This window comes from Uloborus diversus, unplaced genomic scaffold, assembly GCF_026930045.1.
Source record: "Uloborus diversus isolate 005 unplaced genomic scaffold, Udiv.v.3.1 scaffold_610, whole genome shotgun sequence".
NCBI classification, from domain to species: Eukaryota; Metazoa; Arthropoda; class Arachnida; order Araneae; family Uloboridae; genus Uloborus; species Uloborus diversus.
In genome coordinates, this window is record NW_026558803.1 from 28629 (window position 1) to 53112 (window position 24484).

Genomic DNA, 24484 nt, shown 5'->3' on the forward strand with positions numbered 1-24484 from the left:
GGTGGGGGCATGCTCCCCCTCCCCCCACCATGCCATGTCCCTAAATTCACCCATGTACATAAGGTGGCAATCAGGGAAAAATCTTGTGCCGAAAAGATCTCCGAAATAATTTCAATCATTACTTATATTTCAAAGAACTAGACTAACTTCCCGATAATACGTTTTCATGCAATTCTCAATTTGTCGAGTGGAACTTCAATCTTCGCCGAATGTTGGTATTTTTTTCGAATGGAACTCCAAACTTTGCCGAATGATGATGACTTTGTCGAATAGAACTTTAGAACCCCAAATTTTGCGGAATCGTCTGACAAAAATTGCTGAGTAAGGAAATTTTTTGGAAGGTCACAGTGACCTTCCATATCAGGGTGCCCCTGACTAGACTGCAAAAACTTTATAAGGAAAGTCACCAACTAATACCCAACATTTTAAAACATCTTGCGGAGATCTTGCGTTATTTCGTGATATGTGTCGCCATTTTTAAAATGTCTTCCAAATTTCTCAACAAGATTTGCTGGAAACACGCCGAAGAAGAAATTTGCCACCCTGGGCGGTGATACCCTGTTCGCACTGCAACATTTGATCCGGGTTACCGCTGATCCGAGTTAAAGTTAACCCATTTTCCTTTTCTCACTGTTCGCATTAGCTACCGCTGATCCGGGTTAAAAATACTCTAGAACCAGTTTTAAGTGAGAAAACCGACTGGTGTTGAGAGTATTCTAAAGTTTGTTTTGGTTTTGCTTCTCGAAGTTTGCTGCTTAATATGATGCACTCGCTTAAGGGGACACTGGACGTTCAAAAAGAAGAAATCTTTGTCAAATTTTTGAAATTTGTATTTTTTGAATTAATTTGAATATGAAGACAATTTTGTGAGTTTTGTTTTATTTATTATAGTATAGAGAATGACTTAAAATAAGTTTCAGTGTTGTGAAATCAAATTAATTACGCAAGGGACTTTTCAAAGTTTTGTTAATTATCGTTAATTTTTTTAAATAATTGGTCTTCTAATTGAAATTTTTTAATGAAATTTTATAATTAAGCTTGTATTAGTGTTTAAAGTATATGGTTAAAATTTCATGCAAATCCATCAATAATTAAAAAAGTTTGCTTTCAAGGTCCAGTGTCCCCTTAATTTGAGAAGTGTTAATTCTTTGGGCAAAAACGACAGTTTGTGGAATGTCTGATGAAGAATTTTTGCATTGGGAAAAACTTGATGCTTCCTTTTGCGAAAAAATTATGTTTATTGGCCGCCAGGATACAAATTTTAAATCCTGCATACCAGTTGAAAAAAAGATAGCGTTATACTCTATTATTTTTCCCAATAAAGATGTGGAGTTAAGGAGTGGACATTTAAGGCTTTAAAAAATGGAAATGTAACAGTTTTTTTACTCATACACTGAATATACACTTTCTGTTTTCTTAACACCGGTAAGATATTTTAATATGGACCTGAAACAGTGTGATCATCAAGCATAGCTGCAAGAATTGCATTCATTTGAAATCAATACAAAAGACTTAAAAAAATTATGTGAACTACAGAAAAAATGGGAAAAATAAATTCCTCATTTTCATGTAATTTCTTTTTTTTTTTTTTTCATTGATAATAAAAAACTAGTTCGAATAAGCGTTTTTGTGTTATGCAGGAACAAAAACAAAGAATTAAATAATTAGTAGCCCAATTCTTAGCGAAAAATAATAAAAAATAACTAAATGCAAAAGTAAGATTTCCATACATGTTTCATCGTTTTAAATGTGCAAAATAAAGTAGTAGTGTAATTGGTAGCCTAAATTTAAAAAAAAGTTTATTTCTCCTCAATTACGCACGATTGATTATTTGCATCGCACAAAAGAGAGAAAAAAACAAAAATCACAGTCATATTATAATGATTTATTAATGCATGTGATTTAAGAAATTAACACATAAGAAACACAGATAAAAAACAAATATTGACACAAACCTGGTAGAGTTTCATCAAGTTTTCAATTTTTGTTTTGATTTCCTCCACACTGCGGATGATAACAAGCGACATTTCTTTGCTAATTGTTTCAAAAATCAACCGATTTCTTTTTGACTTATTCAAATTGGTTAAGTTTTCTTTCCACATTTGGATCAGGAGCCTTTGTCCATTAACAAATGAAATTACTTGATTTTTTGTTGCATGCTTTGCTGTTTAAAGTTGATAGAATTTGTTGAAATCAGAAATAATGGTACGACTGCAGCCAGGCTCTTGATAAAATTTAAAACTGTCTATCAATTCAAACTAGGTATCTTTTAAAAACATTTTGCAAAACCCCGCTGCACTTCTCCCAAGTCTCATATTGTGGCCAACAGCAAAAATGTCAGTGAGTTAAGAGTACCACAATGGTACTAGCATGTTTTTTAAATTATATTTGTTCCATTTTCAACATAATTAGTTGGGAGAATCTCAAAATTTGCGAACAACGTTTGTTGCTCGACCAGAGGCTATATCCGCCTAGTCGAGAACTAGGGCCCCAGTTTGGAATCTGAGAAATTATTGAAGTTTTATTGGGACCTCGCGACCAAACTGACAAGGGCCCGTCTTGGCTCTCTGCGGCCATGCACTTGCCAAAAAAGTAGCTATACAGAATTAGTTTCAATAATGTAAAACATTTTGCAAATTTAGAAAATTTCCTGTGAATGGCATTTGCCTCTTCGTATGTATTATCCAGAGCTGGCTAATTTCGCTGTATTCTAACCAAGTCCATTTTCCTTGAATTTTACTTCCTAGTTTAATGTTTAGCTTAAATTACTTAATTTTGCATACATTAAGATAATGCAGCATCAATCGTTAAATATTTAATATTTCAGTTCCTGTATTCTATCTTAGAGGCATATTCAACTAGATTGTGTTCGAATTGATCAAATTCTGTCGACCAGTAGTAGCCAGCAATTTACTTTTATGTGGGGAAAAATAAATTTCTGGCTGTGCTATTGGTAGGTACAATTGATCGTATTTGATTTCATCTAATTCTGTTACAGTTGAGTATGCCCCTTAATCTAACATTTGAAAAATCGTTATCGATTTCGTTCATTGTGCCTTGTTTCGTTAGACATTAAAGATAATAAGAACTAGAGATGTACCGAGTACTCGGTAACTACTCGGTACTCGGCCAATTTGCCAAGTACTCGGTACTCGGCCAAATTCTGATCAGATACTCGGCCAATACCGAGTAGTTGCAAAAAATTTAATATTGTCCAAGACAGATACTAAAATTTATAAAAAAAGAGCAAACATTATATTCTTCAATCATTTACAATTAAAATTTATATAAGTCAAATTTAAATTTTGAGAATAATGAAGTTTGTAATGCTTCAATGGAATAAATCTTTATTTTAATGTCCCCAAAGTTAATAAAACTTATTTATTAAAAATTATGAAAAAAAGGTAAGTATAGAAAATGTGGAATTTATATATTAAAAATTGATTTTCGCTGCAAACAAAAATTAGTTATAAAAAATGTAAAAATACCTTTGCTTAAAAAGTAAAAGGAAATAAAACAAGTTAAAAGCACAGTGCAGGAACTCTGCAGACACCTGTTTTGGCGTTACAAGGAATTCTTTTTTCAATGCACAAAATGGGAGCTCGTAGATTTAAAGGCATCCGACAGGAGTCGGATTTTTTTGTCGAATGTCTTTACATTCATTAGCTCACATGTTATGCACTGAAAAAGACGTTCCTTGTAACGGGGGGGGGGGGGGGCAGAAACACGTGTCTGCAGTGTTCCTGCACATTTGTTTTATCTGCTTTTAAAAATTATTTATGTTTGGCAGACTAGAACTATAATTGATTGGTATACAGTGAAATCCCTCCTAACGGACACCCGTCTTATGCGGACAATTTTTAATTCCCCAGTTCCAATGCAAATAACATTATTAAACCCCTGTCCTGCGGACACCTCTATATTGCGGACAAAAAAATTTGTCCCGCTAGTGTCCGCATTAGAGAGATTTTACTGTAATTTGTTTTTATTCCAACTTGATTAATCATACCTTTTATTTATTTATTTTTAATTTTAAAAATAATTTTTTAGTAAAATTTTTGACACAAACAAAATTGTATATATAATGCGTAATTAAATTTCAGCAGGAATTTAGTTTTAAAAACTATTATATGGACAAGGAGGTCTAGACTACTATTCCAATAAGTTCAAAATTAATCACATGTGTGTCGGTGGTTCTTCTTAAAGCATAATTGGTACTTGGTAACTCGGCCGAGTAGTGAAAGGCCGTGTACTCGGTAACTCGGTACTCGGCCGAGTACTCGGTACTCAGCTACTCGGCCAAAGTGCTACTCGGTACGTCTCTAATAAGAACCCCTATAGCAAAAAAAAGATTAAGAGGACTGAGACAGCACTGAATTAATTCTGAAATAAAATGTAAAAAAGCTTTTCTAGCTGGTCCAGTAAATGCATCAGTAAGAGTCTAAAGTTGCTTTTTCCCCCTTATTCAGCAAGAATGTATCGCTGTCCCATTTCTGCCCTACAGAAAAAAGATATTGGAGAATATTCTCAAGTCAATAAGTGATTAAAAATAAGTTGATACATAATGGTTTCCAACAAGTAACAAATGGTACTTTTTCATGAAGAATCACTAATGATGACTAATTAAAACAATTGCACTCTTTGCGATTTGCAAAGTAATGATTCTGTCTCGACACCATGCTATTATCCTTCCCTCTGCAACATCACCACCGTTAGTACTTGGCAGGAAAAGCTTTATCTTTCTACTTTACTAATAATAAAGCTGAAAGTCTCTCTGTCCGGAGGATGTCCGGATCTCAGTGACGCGCATAGCGCCTAGACCGGGGCCGATTTTCATGAAATATGGCACAAAGTTGGTTTGTAGCATGGGGATGTGCACCTCGAAGCGATGTTTCGAAAATTCGATTTGGTTTTCTTTCTATTCCAATTTTAAGAACAAAAATATCATAAGATGGACGAGTAAATTACGAAATTATCATAACGTGGAACCGTAACACGGGCACAAGCCAATTGGAGAGATACGAAATCATCATAATGTGGAACCGTAACATGGGTACAAGCCAACTTGCGAGAAAATTCACCATACATTATTTGTAAATACACAGGCGAACCAAAAGACTTTTTAATTTTTCTATTACGGGCAAGGCCATGCGGGTACCACGAGTGATTAAATAAAAGCTCTTTCTTTAAAAGTAGTTTTTATGATTTTCAATATTTATACAGTAAGTAGATTAAAATACATCCCTTTTCAAAAAAATCTCACAATCCGAACGGGGTGCGGTTGATTCAGATAATTGTAGTTGTACTGTAATTTACAAATTTTTTGATCTTCTAAATTAAGTATATGTTCTTAAATTCTGGTATTAAACATTTTGTGTGATTCATATTCCTAATTACCGTCAGGGCCGTCGTTTGGGTGAGGATACCGGACCTATAGTACCGGGGCCCGGAGATTTGAGGGGCTCGCATGTCATAAAGTTTTTTTTTCAAATAATAATGTTAATAATTCCATCAAAAAGGTTATGCTACTTTCTTAAAAAAAAAAAAAAAAAAAACTTGCATTACATTACCATTTCTCAATAGTATAAATATAAATGAAATACTCTTGGGCAACGAAAAAATAGCAAAAGTTTTCGAGTACAATGGGGGCATAATTTCTTAAAACTAGAGTTGCATATGGTATTCTACTTAGAACTGATTGAAGCGAAAACCAACCTCATAAACCTAAACCGCCAGATGCGAATACAAAGGTGGTGGTGGGTAGAAAAAGACAAATGTAATATGTATGTGTGATAATAATTTCAACACTTCATTCAATGATATTTCGATTTATCTTACAAGTGCCTGAATCGTGTTTTACTTTAATTTTTACAAAAAGAACTTTTTATTGTGAAATCAGATCTTTTTCCTTGATCCGTCCAACTTCGCCTTACTGAAAATTCATAGTTACTTTGCTTACCTCAGACATGACAAATTATCCAATTTTTACACAATAAAGGTACACTATTTGTAAATATATTTTTATGCTAACTTCAAATTACAATTTTAAAATTTACATTAAAATTTAAATATTCAGTTATAAGCAAGTAAACAATGCAACGTCACATATGAATGCAATTTTAAACTATTCATTTTGAAGTTCTTACGTGTGTGAGGGAGATTAAATTAAGCAGACGGGCATAAAATTATGCATTAGGGAATAGGGGCTCATGGGGGGGGGGGGGGTAGCATTAAAATTGGCATTGGGCCGCATTTCTGGCAGCGGCAGCCCTGATTACCATCAAAGTTTTAAAGAGTCAAAAGAGAGAATTTTTTTTTTACCGAAAATGACTTGTTTTCAATTTAATACTGGAAAATGCAAAGGTGGTATGGTTTTGCAGTAAAACTTGGTTTGCTGCATCTTGCAGATTACGGAAAAGGTTATTCCGCTGATGGGTGTCCTTCATTACACTAAAAAATATTTAAGGGTCCTAGCATTTAGTCTCCGTCTAAAGCGACAAAAATATGTCTTTTGAAATTGTCCGACTGTGGCATATAATCAAGATACTTTCAATCTAGGAATCATCCCCCAACTTGTATCTATGGATAGACAGTGAAAAAAGTTTAACATGATAACTCTTAACAGAAAATATGGTTAACACGAAATGATATTGTAGTCTGGACAGAGTACTGTGTAATTTAAATCAATTCTTTTAACACGAAAATATATTTTGGTCCCTTCAGTTTGTTAAACTTTTTCACCGTGTTTCAAAATCTCATTTTTTCTCCCCGCCAGAAATTTTTATAGTTTAGCACGTCCAACTACTTTTTCATGTCACAAGAAAATGTAATAAAGTATAAATCCAGATCCTATTAAACTGAACTTCGTGTAATCCGAACAGTCATTTAGATGTACATACTGTATAAAAAAAAAAGTGAAAAAATGTGCTATGTATTTTGTAGGCCTTTATTATGGTGTCAATAACAGCAAGTTGGGGGTGATTGCAATTTTTACTGTGTACAGTATAGGTATCTGGTCTCAATTAATAGTTCATTTTGATTAACTATTACTATCATTAATTTGGACAACCAGTATCCTTTATTAGTCCAGATTAATGAGATTCTACTGTATATGCGGTACTAAAGTACTAAAAAAAATGATGGCAAGTAATGTCAGCGTTTTGGCAAAAGTTATTACGTGCATTAAAAATAATTGGCGAATTATTGGAATAAATACATGTTTAACAGTTGTCAATAAGAAATTGGGGGTTTGTAAAATGATTTTCGTTACTTTTAAAACTGGGAGAATATTGTAGTATTTGATGAAAACTTTTCTTCAGAAAAAACGAAAAGAATTTTCTGTCAATATGTACAAGGAATGGAATTCAAAAAGAAATAAATGACATATGAAATTTCCATTTAGCTTGAAGCAAATAAAAATGAATCGTGTTCATTAACGCCAACACACTAAAATACTTTTCCAACAATCTTAAATGCCGATCTGAATTGTGAAATTTCAAGTAGACATTTTGTCAGTAGTTGAAAAAAATTAAAATTATTTAAAATTTAAGACTGAAAATGTACTTTTCCCATATTGCTCTAAAGGCGCTTGGAGCGGCGGCCATGCAAAATGTAAACAAGTTTCGCGACAGCTCGAGATCACGTGATCCGATTTAACTAAGATCAGAGGCTTGATCCTGTTTGCCAAAGTGGGTTAAGTTAACTCACTTTCCGACGAGGGTTAAGCGAAATCGTTGCCAAAGATAACTCACTAAACTTCTTAACCAGGGTTAACTTCCCAAACAGCACAAATCGTCCCAAAATCGTAGAAGTAATGTAACATCAACGTGATCACATGTACCGAAATCCTCCTAAACTCGTTGAGATCTGGTTGATAAAACAGGAAAATGTCCGCCCAGCACAGCGATTTCACGTGAAATCGCTGTAGATATGACATCACTTTCAACATTTTTGGGAGCAATTATCAACGTTTTTTGGATGCTTACAAAATATCAACGTTATTTCTATTTAGGTTAAATTGCACTCTGGAGGAGTTTTCAACGAATTTTAGACGTTAAATGGATTTATCTACCGATATTAGATGAACTAACAACCTGTTTCAGAGGATTTATCAACGATTTTTTCACGTGTTTGTGTAACGAAATATCTACATAAACTGCATTTGGTAAATTAATTACCAATAATTTATAGACTGTTTGCACACTTTTTGGAAGTCTTTAAAACTTTTTTTATAACCCTCAAACTTTTTAAACCAGTAATATACTTAGGATTTAAAAAAAAAATCATTTGAATGAAATTCAAATTTGTAATATAACTCAGTAAAATAATTAAAAATGACAAAATTAATTAAAAAATTAATTCATTTCAAATATAAATGAATATTTAGATTTTATTTAAATAATTTAAGAAAAAATGGCCGATGTTAAGTTACTGCGTTAACCTTTTTTCAGCTTTTTAAAAAATTAATTTTCAAGATTTAAGACTTCCAAGAAACATGTAAGCAATCTATGAATCCTTGATAACCTATTTTGTGTTCATATTTAAGTAGACAGCAAACTATTTGTTTTGTATGCATAATTCAAATTTTATTACAGCAATTAATCTTAACAAAAAATTCAAAGCCTAAACTTGAGAGTTAACAAATGCATATTTTAATTGTATATTAATCACTAAAGGCTTTCCTTGGTGTTTGAGTAAATTTGTTAAGATATTTTCTTAATATGAAATCAAAATAAAAACAAAATTAATATGTGTGAAAACATCAATTTATAATTAAAGAATAATTTTTTCCCCTCATAAAGATGATGCACAAATCCCGTTATTAAAAACAAATAAATTTATGCAATTATTAAGAATAATTTTGTTCTGTATCCTTTGGAATATCTCCTGTAGCCAATTTATGAAATAGACTTTGTATTATTTCTTATAATAGTTACATTTTAAATCTTATGTCAATTAGCCTTCGGAAATTCTTAAACATTCAATGAAGGTGTCTAGTATCAACAGTCAAGAGATTCTTTTTTTTAATTTTATATGAATATTTTTTTTTTCTTCTCATAAAAGGAAAATGCCAAATGTTCATTACTGGAAATAGTATTTTGCAAAAATTGACATCATTGAATAAATTAGTAATTAATCATTGAAAAAGAAATATCAAAGCCAAATTACTTTGAGTTATTAATGCATTGAAATTTAAGAAATGTAAAAAAATTCTACATAAATTTCAAAACAGACTGCATAATTTATTTATTAAACAACAATATCATAATTATTGTACAGATGGATTTTGTCTTTTTCTCTTGTCACGTGAGTTTGCATGACGCAACCAGTCAGCAACAACTTTCGTAACCTTCTCTTCTGTTGCTCCACTCAAATTGGTACTTGTTGCAATCTCTGTAAAGAAAAAAGGTATTCATGAGTGTAAGAGAATTGGCTAACAAAGAAAATGCTGGAAAATGGATTAATAAAAGTATGTGCATTGGAACAAAGACTTAAGTGTATTAGAGGTTACCCATAAAGATCACTTTAGAAAAAGGGTGGGTGGAAGAGCCATTCAACTTGTACACAGTTGAGAAAAGTCCAATATTGCCACTTGTGCTTCTTTTTTTTTTTTTTTTAAATTTCTTTCCTTCAAAAAATTGGGGAGGGTTGGGTTTGAAACAGAAAGTAGGTCAAGCATACATTAATAAGAAATACTATTTATAAGATTGCATGATTTTTAAATAAAGCACTATGAATGCTTGTTGAACTGACACTTAAGAATTTTAAAAAGCATGGCTGTTGACTTTTAATTTAACAAATAAACATTCCTTTTCTATGTTTTGACATATAATTATTCCACTGTAATAGACAAATTTTGGAAACATAAGATAGTGGCAAAAAGTGGATCTCATAAAAAGAAGTGAAAGCTTCTGAACTTCTAAATGAACATGTAAAAATTAAGAGATTTTACGGAGCTAAATAAAAGCACTCACTACATAAATTCACTAATGAATTCTGCTGAAAAATGCCTTCATGAAAGAAAATAATTGCTAAAAGTAAATAAATAAACCAAATAAAGTTACTAAACAAACAATTATTTTTTAAAAATAATAAAAGCTTGAACTTTGAGAAATTTATAACCTTTGACTTAAAGACATAATAGCATAAATTTTCCTATTTCTTGCATGAAAAAGAAAAGAAAGTTCACAACACTTCGTAAAGCTCTCACACTACTTTTCTGGAAATGAACAATAATTTCTACAATAACCACAAAAATTTTTTTTTTAAACTATATACCTAAAAGTTTAACTAAAATTACATGTAATCCCTTAAGAGGAGTCACTAGCTTACCAAATATTATGCTGCATATTCTTGATGTTTTAAAGCTGAGCTTCCCCCTCTGTCCCAAGAAGCTGAACTTAGCTGCTAATGCATCTGTAAACAATTTCTTCAACACTAGTGTTGCTACCTGACGAAACCCAGTACCTCCCACTCTTTGTAAGTAAGATACCTAAAATCAAGAAAATAAATAAAACATTAAACTTTTTTTTTCCAAAAGCCACACTAATTAGAAAGCAAAATGTACTGAAGTGCAAAATAATTCTAATCATTGCCACTTTGAAAGTTTTATACTTACAAACATGTGAAAATAAATACTTCTCTAGACTATGCTAAATGTTTAGTTCTGAAATTAAGCAACATTAGTAACCAAAACCAGAAAAGTTTTAAATACCAGTTGTTTTCTCGTCATTTCATCAGACAGCTTTTCTTCAAGCATATTGAATTCATCAAAAGTTGAGAGTGGTAGCAACTTGGACAAGTCATTCGGCAAATTCTCAGTTTTATCCCTTTTCACACAATCCAATTCATTAATTTTTGCCTCTAGAGCTATGTTGTGGTCTTCCAAATTTTTAATTCTATTCTTAATAGATATGACATTTCTTAGAATTGCTTTTAAGTATCCTACGAAAAAATCAACAAATAAAATAAAACAATCCTTGTCAGTGACACTATACTAAATAGAGATTAATTTTTTTTCACCCTCTACATCTTTATTCGACAAAATCGAGCTGGATGCAAGTGCAGGAGGTTGCTTTCCATCTAAAGATAATTCTGTAAGCACAAGAGAAAAATAACATCACTTAAATCTTATAGTACTTCCATATGTTATATACATCACAGGGGGGGGGGTCAGTCAAATGTGACGGTTTGCCCCAGAGGGGTAGGGACGGTCAATGACACTGTTATGCCACATTCAAGTTTAAATGAATTTTTAAATTGTACAAATTGTGTGTTACTTATTGTTAAAACGAAGTAAATATGCATATCATGTTTTTTTTTTTCACATCAACGGTAATTGTTGACCAATACATTTGTACATTTTGTAAATGAAGTTTAAATAAGAATTTCTTTTAAAAAAAGGATTATAGATGTTGTTAGGTTACAAACCTTGGGGGGGGGGGATGATGGTTTTGTTACAAAGTGTGTCAAAATTGCTAAATAAGCACATTGCATAAGTCTTTGAAAGCCCTGGTATTTAAAATACTAACTTAGGAACAAACTATTTAACAGTTATTGTCATTGTTATTAAATGTTTCATACAGTCGAACTAGCTTATAACAAGCCCTGATTTAATGAGAACCTGGATTTAGCGAGGAAATCAGAAAGATTTGGTTGGTATAATGTTAAGCCTATGGAATATGTCTGTGGTTCCTAAAATTTCTATCGATATGACTGCCTACTCAGCTTAACCTATGTTAGACAAATTCCTTTGACACACTGGAGTCAACTGCATTTGTGACGAGTTATGAATCCTGAGAAAAAATGAGGATGGCTCTTTTTTTTTTAAATTTGTGGAGTGAAGAAACATTTGAAAGTCATATTTGTTGACACCAATGTTGTCATTTCTGAAATATACTTCCGAGGAAATTGTAGCTTGGATTCAATCAAATGCAGATAAAAAAATTTATGAAAGCAACATCGATAATGACAATGTAAAGAATTTGACGCTGAATCACCTTCAACTTAATCAAGGGCTTTTAATGTGCAGAAAAACATTATCCCTTGTTTGAAGTTAGAGGAATTAGTGTCAATTTTTTTTTTTTTTTTTTGTGCACAAAATAGATACAATCATACAATAAGGCAACTCAAAGCAAATTAACCAGCAACAATAATGATAAATAAAAATAATAGCAAATGTGTATAGTATTTCCTCACTTTTCCCCAAACATGTTTCTTACCAGCACTCTGTTACGGTGAGCAAACATCGTGGTCACTTCATGCTCGTTATAAGCAAGTTCAACTGTATCTTTTAAATTTCACACAATACTCTATATTTATGATTCCATACGACAAACTGATTTTTATATTCATTGTAGGATACATTAAAATACAGATTAGAACTGGTCCAATCTAAAAATCTCTTGTAAAGACAAACATTGTGCCAAATGGGTTATAACATTTGTCTTAATATAAAAAATACAGCTTATAAAAAAACAAATATATTTTAAAATTTACCTCTGTTTCCACAAGATTTATTTTGCAACAAAGACTGGCTACTGGGATGCCTATTGAGCTGTGATATGCCCCACAGATCTGACGGGGTAGACAGATTATAGGACTCTCCATCTGTCTTACCACCTATTTTATTAAAATAAGTTATAATAATGGCAATTTCTAAAAATTCAAAAACGGCACAAGATTCTAAAGGTTCAGAAAATATGATTTGTGCATTCTTAAAACATATCTCACTCCAAATTTCAGTTTGTTAAATTATTATTATTTTAAGACAAACATTTTGCTAAATGAGTTATAACAGTTATCTTATTATAAAAAACAAATATATTTTAAAATTTACCTCTGTTTCCACAAGATTTATTTAGTAACAAAGATTGGCTACTGGGTTGCTTATTGAGCTCTGAAATGCCACACAGATCTGGCGAAGTAGACAGGGTAAACGAATCTTCGTCTATCTTACCACCTATTTTATTAAAATGAGTTTTAATAATGGCAATTTCTAAAAATTCAAGAATGGCACAAGTTTCTAAAGGTTCGTAAAATATGATTTGTGCATTTTTAAAACATGTCTCACTCCAAATTTCAACTTGTTAAATTATTATTATTTTAAGACAAACATTTTGCTAAATGAGTTATAACAGTTGTCTTATTTAAAAAAACAAATATATTTTTAAATTTATCTCTGTTTCCACAAGATTTATTTAGTAACAAAGATTGGCTACTGGGTTGCCTATTGAGCTCCGGAATACCACATGTAACCTGTATGGCCTTTGATGCATGCAATGAATGATCTTGCTGGAGCATCACAAATTACACCTTTTATTACAATATTGAATTCATTTTCAGAAATAGAAATGCCCTCCCTAAGCAACACCTTCAGCTCAGACACAAGATCAAACAAATAGTCATTGACATTTTGGGGTTTGCAGTTCCCATGATAGGCACCAATTGAGAACACTTTTTGTTTGGGAAGGTTGGATACATAGCATAGAATAGGCCATAACTGGCTTCCTGAACTTTTGGAAATGGGTAAACCATCAAAGTTCAACAAAAGCTCCAGTGTTTTTGGGATAGAAATTTCATTTGCCAACACAGTTTGCAACGATTTTCCTAACCCAAAATGGCAGTACTTTCCTGGTGCTACATCTTTAACAACAGTTTTTCTAGGTGTCTTTAGAAGAGTTCGTGCATCAACCGGGAAAGATTTGAAGCAACTATGTGTTTTCATAACAGTGAGCAATTTGTTGAGATGGGAATGGGGAACATTACAGTCAACTGCCCAATCTCTTAGTTTTGGTAAAAACATTTCGTCAGATTCGACAGAAAACAATTCATCATCAAAATCATCATCACTGCTTTCGGACGAATCGACGAAATCATCTGAAGAATTTTCATCAACTAAGTCCTCATAAGATCTAATAAACACATTATTAGACGGAACATCAGTATCAGCAACTTGATTTTCGAGCCCTAATGCTTGATCATTATTAATATAAGATACTTGATTTTCGAGCCCTAATGCTTGATCATTATTAATATAAGATACTTGATTTTCGAGCCATAATGCTTGATCATTATTAATATAAGATACTTCATTATCAAATTCACAGTTCACTCTACGTCGTACTTGACGATCAGAGCATTGTTTCTTGAATTTTGAAAACATTATTGAAAAAAACTTAAAGAGCAGGCAATTACTTACTTCACGTTAATATAAGAAATAGCTAATTCATTAATATAACACGCTCTCGCGACAATACCAACCGCAAGGCAAGCCGACAACCACCCAACAACGTGGGAAAATTCTAGTCAGTACTTAATAAGGTGCCATTTTTCTAAACTAAAATTTTTGCGCCTGAGCAGGTTCGACTAAACAGTTTTCAGAAATGTAAAAACTCGTCAAAATGATTACAAATATTAGAGCTACGCTATGTACTATAAATGTAAACTTTCAAACATATTTTGGAATTTATTTTGAAACCTGTGCCAATTTCGTACTTTTGTCAACCATATTTGGAAAAGCCCAAATACGTGAGGAAATCTACATCGCGTCGATATCCGTTTGTGATATGTCATGAGTTTTGCACCAGTTCAACGATATAACAACGAATATTGGAAGATATGTGCTGTCTGGGTTGTCAGTGCGAACAGGGTATGACTCAGGATCACTCACCTTATCACCTATAAGGAGCCCGGGACCTTTTTCTTCCGCATGCATCTCTTTCACGAACGCAATGGGAAGATTGGGTGCCGCAGATTGGACGCCGTCAGTTAGGCGCTGGGAACATTGGGCACCGAGCCTTTTGGGCGCCTGGAACATTTTGCGCCGATCATTTTGGGCGCTTCGGAGCATTTGGGCGCCGGGCATATAGAAACTTGGGCTCAATGGGCTCAGCGCTCAAAGTTCTCGCCGCCCAATATTCCCGGCGCCCAAAATGCTCGGTGCCCAATGTTCTCGGCACTCAATTGACGGCGCCCAATCTTCCTAAATCGTTCACGGATGTTAGACGGATGATAACGAATTCCAAATTCTCTCCATATCAAATAACACCTAGTATCGCTTTCTAAGCTCATCCTAGTATCGCTTCCTATAAGCGCCTAACCAACAAGGCTTATCTGTCAAGAGTAGGCCCGTGTCCAGGATTTCATAAAGGGAGGAGTTGAAACTTTTTCCATTTGTAACTTACGTTGTCAAAGGAAAACTAACTACGCGTGTTGAATAGTTCATTTCATTTTACTTTGATAACTAGGCTTTTTTTTATATACGTTTTGTGTGTGTGTGTGTGTTTTTTTTTTTTTTTTTAGTGAAATCTTATTTGTACAGTTGAACATTTTGTAAAAGGGGGAAAAAAAAGGCACACATATTCCTTTTATGCCACCTAATGCTAGTTTTTTTTTTTTTTTTTTTTTTTTTTTTTGTATTTCCAGCAAATAACATTGAACAGAAATTTAATAAAAATACAAATTTCATGAAAAAAAAAAAAAAATGCTGTTTCGCATAGAAACATTTTTCTAATGTGTGAAACGGCTTATTCATCCAACACTAAAGACGTACCATAAAAAACCTCATAGTAAGCAAAGTACCCATTTCCCCCGCCCCTAAGTTTTTTTTTTTTTGGCTATATCGTTGTTTAATATTCTTTTAGATAATTTTCCCCTGCATGCTTACAGCATTGCCAGACTCTTCAACCATTCATCCATCGTTAATTTTTTCAAGCACTTAGAAGCGAAGGTGCTTGGGAACCCTACAATTGAGGAAAATGTTAATTGTTAAAGATGGGGAAATATTAAAGAGGGTGAATACTGTATCAGAGTTTAACTCTAAAATTAATTAAAACTTAATATACGTTTTGAAAAATCGTTTAATGATTCATTGATTTTTTTTTTCAATGGGAGGGGTTTAACCCCTAAAACCCTCCCCTTGGACACGGCTCTGGTCAAGAGAACGGAACACAAACGGCTGGTCGCATATCGCACGCAGACCACCTTCGTGAAACTTTCTACGGTATGGTTGAGGTTGAGACACCAACGTTTCGGTGACTGCAGTGGTTTGAAATTTTCTATGAATCACTGAAGGACTTACATTTTGCCATCTGACCATTTCTGTTCGATTTTGTCCTCCCTCTAATCTCCAAGTTCTATCTCTTAGTTCTATCTTCATGCAAATGATACCTGGAGGTCATTTTTACGAATGTGTTATATCAGCTTTCTTATGTCACAGTGAAATTTGTAGGCTGGCTCGTTTTCAATTGTGAACTTTTATGCTTCTCGCAGATGACGTATTCCGTTTGCAGCTTCACTGCAGTTTTACTCAGCAACTTTTACTTCGCAACATATTCAAATTTTACATGGTCTGGCTTGTTTTTGACGAAGTTATCATTTTTTTTTTGGTGATTTTTTTTTCTTAATTTATGGTAACCAGTGTAGTATAAAAAAAGTTGATAATTGATTTAGAAAGCCTAATTTATGTAGATTACGAATTCACAAAGCAAAATGTCGCTGTGTACCGTGACTTTTCTCTGTGATTTGATAACCTTAAAAAAGCAGACTGAAGCCCAATAAGGCCATGATTGGCATTTGTGGGTCTCCGGTGTCCTTATTAAGACACCGAAAGATGGAATGGAGGATATGATTCTGTGCTGCATATACTGCATAGGACATGTGCACGAACTGTGCATTGCAGTGACAAAAAAAAAAAAAAAAAAAAAAAAAAAAAAATCCAAACGACTTATCAGTGTTTCAAATGTGATGATGGACCTTCCGCCTTTCCATCAATGAAGTAAACATGGAATTTTTGACACTGTTTTTCGAGAGTATCGAATGTGGTTAAATTGTTTTTATATTGAAAATAAAGAAATTTTCAAAATTTTCTTAGATTCATAGTTTTTTTTTGTGTGTGTGTGTGCTTTTCAAAGTTGGCCTCATTGGAAACCCGAGAACAAGTCCAATTCGCAGTTAGACGAACTATAGACGAACACTAGTTCTACTAGACGAACATAATTTAAACTTACATTTTCACGTGGATTGATTTTTTTCTATTTTTATGAGTCAGTTGATGAAGGTGCAAAAAATGGAGCAAACTGAGTCATAAATGAGCAGATATTAGGCCCTGAACCTTAAGTTAGCCTTATTTGACTCACTTACCTTTTATATATGAGGAGAGTGAGAGCAATAATGAAATTTTGGATGTAAGATTCAGTGGCGCGACGGAGTTTTGTCAGTTTTGCGTGTGGGAGTATGAAAACGAGAGGAAGTATACCAGTGGCGAAATTAAGAGTTTTCTGCATTTTACCTATAGTTGGGGCAAACCTAACCAGGCAGGGCCATAATGCTGTGAGTAGAATATACGTAGCCTTCACAATACTGTCAGTTTAGACTTTCTCCAACTTCTGAGTGTTGATTATATTAACGGATTTTGTATCGCTAAAATTCAAATAAATAAATAAATAAAAAATAAATAAACAGATAAATAAATAAATAAATTATTTTAGTGTAGTTACAAGTATATCACTAACCTTTAGACTGCCACATTTTATTATATGTTTTGCAAATTGATTTACTTTTTGAACCATTTGGTTCATCATATTATTGTTTTTCATTTGACGGATGATTGATTCGATCAACCAATTTGTAGAATGACTTTAAATCCAAAAGCTTACGCTTTTTTACAGTACAAAGAAATTCTTCAAAACCGAGGAACACGTTTCTGCAACTTTTGCAATATTTGTGCTTTGATTAATCTGTTGATTTAATCACTTGTTGTCTGTGGCGCAGCAAAGTGGGGTTTTGGGGGGTAAAAACACCCTCAGAGGTCTTGGTTTTTACATTATTGCCAATTCTAATACAGTAATACACGTGTAAGGACTGTTGTGACCAAAAAGCCCCCTCCTGAAGGAATTTCTGGCTGCGCTAGTGCTTGTTGTACGAAGGTTTTTGTTTCTTATTTTGTTGCTTGTTTTATTGTAAGCGGTGTGCAAATTGAAAAATGAGACACTTTTTGTGTTTTCTAAAATCTTTTTATTCGAATAGAATTACAATTCAGTTTTATCACCTGCAAATTAACTTTTTAAGAACCCAAACAGCGCCAGTGGCAGTTTTTTCACTCCTCAGAACAGTACTGGAACTCATATACTCAACTGATTTAAACGAGTGGGTACACTGTAAAAAAAATCTGTAAAATTTACGGGAAAAAACTGTCAGCCAGGACGCTAGTTTTCTTCCGTTTATTTTACAGAAATCTTCCGTATTTTTATTATTTATTCAAGATGATTTATTATTTTATGAAGATTAAAAAATGAAACTATACTTTTATAAATACATTTCAATATTTACTATACTACTACGAAATACATGTATACAAAGGTACATTTCCGAATATGCCTCTGTAACAGATGACAAAAAAACATAATAATAAAATATTGATTAGGATGCAATGAAATGGAAGTTGCAAACGATTTAAGACTTACTCACTTTAAATAAATATAAGATCAAAAAACTCGAGCACGAGAACCAAAATCCAAACAGGCGGGCGAAATTTCGAAGAAAAACAAAGTACGCGGTGAGGCGATGGTAACAGTTAACGCTTATAACCGGTTACAGATTCAAAAAAACAGAGAAATTCTGTATTTATTACGAACAGTTTTTTTCTGTAAAAAATACGGATAACTTCTTCAAAATTTACAGTTTTTTTTACAGTGTACCCGGGCACAAACAGCAAAAGGAGCTCCTTCTGGAAAAAAAAAAACCATTTATTTTAATTAAAAGAAAAGGTATTGTAATTCGTGAAGTGTCGGATCGTCAAAAAAGTAGATCCGCGGATACGGATACGGATCTCATTTTTTTTTTTAAACCCAATTCAACAATCCAAGTGTTTAATTTGTTAGGGAAGGTTTTCCCGTTAGAATAATAACACTGCTTCTTCAAAAAATGTCATCTACGGCGAAAATATAATCAAGACCATGATTTATTCTTTAAAGAAATCTCCGTTAAAATTGAGGGAGAGTTGGAAGCAACGGGTCAACGCTGCATTAATGCTTAGATAGAACGTGATAAATTATTTCTAGCTTTCTTGGTAGATGTAGGATACAGGAGCAAGAGTGCAAAGCTGCTATTGGACAGGCTAGAAATATTTTTCGCATTTTATTTCAGCTTAAATGCACCCTTGTTTTGGGGCCAATATTTTTAACGTACGGGTAAGTTTTTACTACCATAATTCTGAAATATGTTAAGTCGGTTTCTATTAATATTTCCGGTAATTCAAGTTCTGCAAAAACGAGACTAAGCTAAGAACACTTTCGATCAAGTCACCTTTTGAACGAAAAAATAACTATCAAAATCGGTTCATCTGTTTAGGAGCTACGATGCCACAAATAGACACCCAGATACACTTTTAAAACTTATTATCTGTTGATTTTTGGAACGGGGGATACAAATTGGCTTCTGAAATGATATTTTATAATTTAAATAGGGAATGAAACCTAATTTAAACGGAATTTAAGAGTCTTTTATTCAAATATTAAGAATTTTTAGAATAGAAAAGATGCGTTTAAGATCCGTCAAAAAAGTAGCGGATACGGATACAGATCTTTATTTTCCCTTGGATATCCGCGGATACGGATACGGATATCCGGAACGTCACTAATTGTAATTCACTTTTCGAAGGTTACTGAGGCCATCTTCTTCTGTTTTAGTTTCTAAAGAGGCAGGCATCTTCCAGATTTTTATTTGCTAGTTAAAAATAAAATATATAATTCATATGTTATACACTATAACTTGACGTTCCAGTTAAAAATGACCTTTATATCAACTTAATATTAAAAATTGGTTGCAAAATTTACATTGTAAAAACTGTTGCATACTAGCATATTTTACTGTAAAAACAAAATGCTTAAAAGTTGTTCTGCGTAATTTGTAGTTTATGATGAACGAAATTAAAATGATGATTTTTTTCCCATTTTAACAGATGACATTAATTAGTTCACTTTATTTTATCGAAGAAGAAGCTTCTTGTAATAAATTTAATGCATAATCTTAGAATGGGGTTGTTTCCTTCAGTCAAAAGTAGCACTTTTTGTCACTGAAATTGATAGAATAAGCAAAAAAAAAAAAATACATGTACCAAGAAAATACTTTTATTTTCCCAACAGTTATTTTTTAATTAATTTTTTAAACTGTCCGAATTTTCAAACAAGGCGTGGTCTTGATGACGTCACAAATGACGCTCTTTGGCGCATCGTTCCACCGCATTTCCACGTTATGATAATCAAAAAGCGAATTAAAATTGCACTCTTCGCTTGCTATATCAACCATATCGTTGCCAATACACGTGAGTAAAGAAGCGAATTAAATATTTTGCTCTGTGAATGGCAACACAGAGTGGCATTTCATCATTTGTGATGTCATCGGACAGAAGCATAAACAATGAAAGCGTGCCGATTTAAGTTCTTTTTTAAAAATATTAAAGTTAAACAAATTATTTAAAAAATGGTCAGATCCTATGTTTTTAAGCATGCTCTTTCAGAAAAAAAATACTTTTAAAATTTTGGAAACGACCCCATTGATGATAAAAAAAAAATAAAATATTGAAAATTCTTTGGAAAAAATCTAAATGTATGGACAAGTACTGTACAAGTTTTCCAATTCGGAGGTCTCCTGTTAAAGAGGCACAATCACTGGATTCACCTCCATAAATCAGTCTCTGCATGTCCTGGAATAGCTTTTAGTTAGGCGGTTACCACAGATAGCATAGGCAGTTGATGCACCAAAAAAGGTGGGGGGGGGGGGGGGCGGTAAAAGGAGGTGAGCGGGGGAGGGCTGGTTAGTGGGTGGCGCCTTTAAAGCTGACTTTGCTTGAGAAAAAATGGGCAACTGAATTTTCAGATAATATTGATTAAATGAGCTTCCCAAAAATAAATAGGGACATGGCCTTAAAAACCGTAACAGATGGCCACAGTATGCTCCTTCCTCCCTATTCAAAGCTTTGCTTTAATTTTTATGAAATAATAGCATGAGAAAATAAAAAACACATACACTTAAAAAAACTGATTCTTCTTCCCTTAAACACGCTAATCGATCAATTTTATTATTTTTTGGTCGATTGTCAATTTTGAAGTTAGAAAAGTGGAAGGGCGAAGTCCTTATGCTTTTGAATGCGAAGGAGCAGTTGCCCCCTCATGCCCCTCCGTACTTGTCGCCTATGAGAAACAGACAGGGGTCAATTTCTGGTTTTAAAAAAAGCGTGGGAGCGCTATGTTACCGTGGGCAGACAAAGGACGGTAACTGCAAATGTTTCATTTCCTTGCATTTTTGTCATCTATTGTACGTTAGCTTTGTTGTACAAGCTTGCTTACTGGCAGGAGTGCCCATCCCACCCCCAAGATCAATGGCGCAAATTCCCCCCATTCCCCCGCCCTACAAAATTTCCTCAACTCTCTTTCCCTTATTTATTTATTTATTTATTTTTAGCTCTCGTTTTTGTTTTATTTATTATTTTTTTAATATTATTCATTTATTTATTTATTTTTAATTATTATTGTTTTACTAGAAAAGTTCTGACTTTGAATGACATACACACACAAATACACACACTCAGACAGACTAAATAAATAAATGAAATACAAGAAAACAGAAAAAAAATAATATTAATAAAACCTTTCGAATTTTCAAAGTTAATTTGAATTCTGAAATTTTGAATTCAAATTATGTTTCTCGCAATCACGAGTTACGACAGGACCCTACTCATTGGTTACTACCCTACTCGCTTGTTTATAGAAACGGTTCCTGTCCTCTTGGGTGCTTACTTGTGTATAGTTGCGTATGTGTAGGCTTGTGTGTGTGCGTAGACCTGTGTGTATACATTGGCGTGTGTGTATGTGTGTAAAGGCGCGTGTGTGGATGTGTGTGAGTGTGTGTGAACGTGCGTGTGTGTAGGACATGGACGCCACCGAACAGGAGAAGCGGCTACCGGGGGACAGTGCTCAGGACCAGAGGAGTCGCGCCTGCAGAGGGCGGTGGGGTTGAAAAAGGGACCGGATATCAAGGACGATCAAGATAAAGCAATTAGCAATCATGATTGGTCACTAACTGAAATTAAAAGTAAATCAGTAATTAAATTTAAATAAATAAATTTAAAATAATATTCAAATCCCCCTTAAAATTTTAATGTCGCAACTTGCGCCATACCCCCCCCCCCCCCCCGACTTGTGGGCACGTCTGTTACTGAGTTTTCGCTGAAATAAAAAAAAAAGCGTTTGTTGGGAGTATTGAATCCAAAACGCGTTACAAAATATCTCGAAAACTCATGTCTGCAGATACTGCTGTTTACAAGCCCACCGCAGTCAGAACCTATTAACATACGTAAGTAATCTGCTTTCTCGTCGAAAACGCAAAATATCCCGTAAGATTTCAAAGAAGTGTAACAGCTCACCTCGCGTGAGCTCCCATGCAAATGAAACCCTTGGTACAGTCGTCTAATTGTTCTCTACGTCCCAAAACAACGAGTTATTTTTTCAACCTCAGGAAGAAGGAAACAAGTTACAAGGACTTAAGGGGTCTAAGGACCCCTTAACCTTCAAAATTTTTGACTTTCTGGAAAAAATATATGTTATGCATATTTTAATTCTGAACAATTTGATACCTGATTTATTACCATACGCCAAAAACTTTTCAAGTTATTGCAAAAATGCGTAAACTTTCCCCATAAAAATTTATGTTAAAAGCAGCTGTTTAAGCCTCTTTTTCTCAGGTACCGGTTTCTTCGGTTTTCTCGTTTTGCGCGCATGATATCTCAGAAAGTTTCTTATATATGTCCGTAAAACTGTTAATACATGTTTGTCTGGTTTATATTTATGACCTGAATCTAAATTTGTTTAATTTTTTTTAATTATTTATTTATTTTTTGAAATTTTACAAGTCATAATCAAAAATTTCCAAAATTTTGAGCAAATATATATATATATTTTAATATTACCTTTCATTTTTAGTTAAGATTTAGGTTCAGATCATAAATATATACCAGACAAACATGTATGAAAAGTTTTACGGAAATATATAAGAAACTTTCTGAGATATCATGCGCGCAAAACGAGAAAACCGAAGAAACCGGTACCTGAGAAAAAGAGGCTTAAACAGCTGCTTTTAACATAAATTTTTATGGGGAAAGTTTACGCATTTTTGCAATAACTTGAAAAGTTTTTGGCGTATGGTAATAAATCAGGTATCAAATTGTTCAGAATCAAATTATGCATAACATATATTTTTTCCAGAAAGTAGAAAATTTTGAAGGTTAAGGGTCCTTAGACCCCTTAAGTCAGGCGAATAATGAGGCTGAGGAGCCACAGCAATGTTTTCACGGGCTCAACACTCATTTACTGAGCCTGTGTGACAAGTGGCGTGATTTAAATTTCACGCTTCCATGGTCATAACAGGGCTGTTACTGAATACCGATAATGAAAAAAGTTGCTTTAGTAAGCTGTGATACGAAAAGTAGTCTCTAAAATAATAGCCAGATGCAAAATTTAGTTTTCAAAATAGTCTTTCAGTTTTTTCTCAAATGGTATTTATGTTATAACTAGTGGCAGCCGCACGGCTTTGCCCGTAGTAGAAAATTAAAAGGTCATTTGGTTCGCCAGTATATTGACAAATATAATGGATGATGAATTTCTCGCCAATTTGCTATGTTAAATGGCTCGCCCATGCTATGGTTCCTCGTTATGATGATTTCCTAATTTACTATTCCACGTTGTGATAATTTGCTTGAAATTTTTTTTCTTAAAATTGGTATTGAAAAAGAACAAAATCGAATTTTCGAATTTCGCTTTTAGGTGCACACCCCCATGCTACAAACTAATTTTGTGCCAAATTTCATGAAAATCGGCTGAACGGTCTAAGCGCTGTGCGCGTCACACAGATATGGACAGACAGAGAGAGATCTGGACAGAGATATTTTCAGCTTCATTATTAGTAAAGATAATGCATGGTACTTTGATATATAGACGTACCTTGGTTGAATGTAGTGCAGTAGCTGGGGGGGGGGGGGAGACACACACGCCATTCTCCGAAATATCTGTTTTTTTATAGTAAAAATTATGCAAATGTATTGTAAGTAGGGGAATGTGAGGCAAAGTGAAATGGTCAAATAATTACTCTGCATTAGCGCCACCTATCTGGTAATATTTTAACTATATGATATCACATAAATCTATTTCTGTCAGGAAAAAAATACCACCGAAGATTTAGACAGATAACAATACAGGCAATTTTCAAAATTTGATAATCATATTGTAATATTTTGTTACAAGTCAAAATTTATTTTTGTTACTAGTGGTACCCGCACGGCTTTGCCTGTAATAGAAAAATTAAAAGGTCTTTTGGTTCGCCTGTATATTTACAAATAATGTATGGTGAATTTTCTCGCCAATTGGCTTGTGCCCATGTTACGGTTCCATGTTATGATAATTTCGTATCTCGCCAATTGGCTTGTGCCCAT

General features: G+C 33.4%; 1 protein-coding gene across 1 annotated transcript; it reads right to left on the reverse strand.

The window, feature by feature from the left end:
• Positions 1–9094: 9094 nt before the first annotated feature.
• LOC129233673 (uncharacterized) lies at positions 9095–14164 on the reverse strand. Its single transcript, XM_054867646.1, has 6 exons — positions 13768–14164; positions 12499–12621; positions 11023–11094; positions 10715–10944; positions 10333–10492; positions 9095–9393 (listed from the first exon to the last, which is right to left on the reverse strand). Exons 1-6 carry the CDS (start codon positions 14162–14164, stop codon positions 9269–9271), a joined length of 1107 nt encoding a protein of 368 aa, XP_054723621.1. The 3' UTR covers positions 9095–9268.
• Positions 14165–24484: the final 10320 nt, after the last annotated feature.

Coding starts and splice junctions, on each gene's coding strand:
- LOC129233673 (XM_054867646.1), bottom strand. CDS start 14,164: ATGTTTTCAAAATTCAAGAAACAATGCTCTGATCGTCAAGTACGACGT. Junction 12,622..13,767: donor AAGAGATTGGGCAGTTGACT/GTAATGTTCCCC, acceptor TTAATAAAATAG/GTGGTAAGACAGATGGAGAG. Junction 10,493..10,714: donor AAATGACGAGAAAACAACTG/GTATTTAAAACT, acceptor TCTTGATTTTAG/GTATCTTACTTACAAAGAGT.